The 3,335-nt window shown below is 38.4% G+C and overlaps 1 protein-coding gene across 1 annotated transcript; it reads right to left on the bottom strand.

The window, feature by feature from the left end:
* Positions 1–2,792: 2,792 nt before the first annotated feature.
* LOC132481607 (cofilin-1-like) lies at positions 2,793–3,107 on the bottom strand. Its single transcript, XM_060086461.1, has one exon. The coding sequence runs from the start codon at positions 3,105–3,107 to the stop codon at positions 2,793–2,795; it is 315 nt and encodes a 104-aa protein (XP_059942444.1).
* Positions 3,108–3,335: the final 228 nt, after the last annotated feature.

Below are 3,335 nucleotides of genomic sequence, written 5' to 3'. Positions count from 1 at the left end.
AAAAATCATGTGATCATCCCAATAGATGCAGAAAAACCTTTTGACAAAATTAAACATCCATTTATGATAAGAACTCTCAACAACATGGGTATAGAGAGAATATACCCCAACATTATAAAGGCCATTTATGATAAGCCCACAACTAACATCATACTCAACATTGAAAAGCTCAAAACATTTCCTCTAAGATTAGGAACAAGACAAGGATGCCCATTCTTGCCACTTTTATTCTACATTGTATTGGAAGTCTTACCCACAGCAATCAGACAAGAGAAAAATAAAATGATTCCAAACTGGAAAGAAAGAAGTAAAATTTTCACTGCTTGCAGATGACGTGATACTACACAAAGAAAATCCTAAAGATACCACCAAAAAACTACTAGAGCCCATCAACAAATTCAATAAAGTTGCAGAATACAAATTTAATAAAAATAAGTGTCTTTCTATTCTATACACTAACAGTGAACTATCAGAAAATGAAATTAAGGAAACAATTCCATTTACCATCACAACAAAAATAATAAAATACCTAGGAATAAATCTACCTAAGGAGGTAAAAGTCTGTACTTGAAAAACTGTAAGACATGGATGAATAAAATTAATGACAACACAAACAGATGGAAAAGTATATTATGTTTTTGGATTGGAAGAATTGATATTGTTTAAATGACCATACTACACAAAGCAATCTACAGATTCAATGAAATCTCTATCAAAATATCAATGGCATTTTTCATAGAACTACAACAAAAAATTTTAATTTGTATGGAAACACAAAAGACCCTGAATATCCAAAGCAATCTTGAAAAAGAAAAACAAAATTGGAGGTATAACACTCACTGACTTTAGACTATATTAGAAAGGTACGTTAATGAAAACAGTATGGTACTGGCAGAAAAACATATACATACATCAATGGAACAAAATAGAGAGCGCAGAAATAAACCCACACACTTATGGTCAATTCAATCTATGACAAAGGAGGCAAGATTATATAATGGTGAAAAGACAGTTTCTTCAATAAGTGGTGCTGGAAAAACTGGGCAGCTACAAGTAAAAGAATGAAATTACATTTTTTTCACACCATATACAAAAATAAACTTAGAATGTGTTAAACACCTAAATTTAACACCTGAAACCATAAAGCTCCTAGAAGAAAACATAGGCAGTACACTCTTTGACATATGTCTTAGCAATATTTTTTGGATCTGTATCCTCAGGCAAGGGAAACAAAAGGAAAAGTAAACAAATGGGATAATATGAAACTTAAAAGCTTTTGCACAGGGAAGGAAACCATTAAGAAAAGAAAAAGACACTCTATTAAATGGGAACAGATATTTTCAAATGACATGTCTGATAAGGAGTTAATATCCAAAATGTATAGACAGCTCATACAGCTCAATATAACAAAAAAAACTCAATTAAAAAATGGGCAGAAGACCTGAATTGACAGTTTCCCAAAGAAGATGTAGAGGTGGCTAATAAGCACATAAAAAGCTGTGCAACATAGCTAATTATCAGAGAAATGCAAATGAAACCCACGAGATATCAGCTCACACTTGTCAGAATGGTTATCATCAAAAAGAACACAAATAACAATATTGGTGAGGATGTGGAGAAAAGAGAACACTTGTACACTGTTGGTGGGAATGTGAACTGGTGAAGCCATTTTGAAAATCAGTATGGAGGTTCCTCAAAAAGTCAAAAATAGATCTACCATATGATCCTCTAATTCCACTCCTGGGTATATATCCAAAGAAAACAAAAACACTAATTTGAAAATATATATGCACCCCAATGTTCATAGCAACATTATTTACAATAGCCAAGATGTGGAAGCAACCTAAGTGTCCATCAACAGATGAATGGATAAAGAACATTATATATATATATATATATATACACACACACAATGAAATATTACTCAGAAATAAAAATAATAAAATTTTGGCATTTACAACAACATGGATGGACTTAGAGGGTATTATGCTTAGTGAAATAAGTCAGACAGAGAAAGAGAAACACTCTATGTTATCACTTATATATGGAGTCTAAAAAATAAAACAAATGAATATAACAAAACAGAAACATACTCACAGATATAGAGAACAAACTAGTGGCTACCAGGGGGAGAGGGAAGGAGGGAGGGGCAAGATGTACAAACTACTATGTATAATATAAGTGAGCTACAAATATATATTGTACATCACAGGGAATATAGTCAATATTTCATAATAACTTTATTTATTGATTGATTTTTATTGTTGCATGTGTATGTGTGTGTTTTATTTGAAGGTCCCTTACTGGTCCTGCTTCCATGAGTGGCTGTGATCAGGTGAAAAAGGGGAGGGGAACCAGGCGGTTCAGGGAGGGCCATCTCCACAACATTCAATTTATACACAGAACTAAAGAGACAAGCACAGACTCACTATTGTGGTTAGACGTTAGCAGCATGGGAAAGGGGGGGAACTGGTGGGAAGTTGGGGTGTTCTCAAAAAAAAAAACAATACAGCCCCCCCAATAGGGGTTCCTGGGGAGAACTTGATCTGTTTCAACCCAAAAGGAATCAGAAGATCAAAAGCTGTTTGGGAAGGCCAGAACTGTCAGGGATGGAGGGAGAAGGAGGAAGATCCAGGGGGTGGGGGTGCTATTTGACAACTGAGGTGAAGGGACTGCCTTCCGCCTGCTGGGATCCCCCCAGTCCCTCAGGTATGGCAGGAAGGGGGCAGCCTGCAGTCCCCGTAGGCAGGTCTGAGGCTGCCAGATGCTCCAGGCAGGGGGCTGGAGGGAGCTCACAAAGGCTTGCCCTCCAGGGAGAGGACGGCGTTGCTCCCCAGCTTCTCTGCCAGGGTGCAGGGATCCTTGACCTCCTTACAAGTTTGCTCGTAATTCATCTTGATCTCTGTCAGCTTCTTCTTAATTGCGTCCTTGGAGCTGCCATAGATCATTTTGCTCTTAAGGAGTGCACACTCAGGGGTCCAGAAGATGAACACCAGATCCTCCTTCTTGCTCTCCTTGGTCTCATAGATTGCCTCATAGAGGACGTAGTGGCAGGCTTTGTCTGGCAGCATCTTGACAAAGGTGGTGTAGGGGTCATCTATCTTCATGTCATTGAACATTTTTTTTTTTTTTTTTTTTTTTTTTTTTTGCGGTACATGGTCCTCTCACTGTTGTGGCCTCTCCCATTGTGGAGCACAGGCTCCAGATGCGCAGCTCAGCGGCCATGGCTCAGGGGCCCAGCCGCTCCGTGTCATGTGGGATATTCCCAGACTGGGGCACGAACCCGTGTCCACTGCATCGGCAGGTGGACTCTCAACCACTACGCCACCAGGGAA

Source organism: Mesoplodon densirostris, chromosome X (genome assembly GCF_025265405.1).
Source record: "Mesoplodon densirostris isolate mMesDen1 chromosome X, mMesDen1 primary haplotype, whole genome shotgun sequence".
NCBI classification, from domain to species: domain Eukaryota; kingdom Metazoa; phylum Chordata; class Mammalia; order Artiodactyla; family Ziphiidae; genus Mesoplodon; species Mesoplodon densirostris.
The sequence above is the reverse complement of the archived record's forward strand: the minus strand, read 5'-3'. Positions and strand labels throughout refer to the sequence as shown.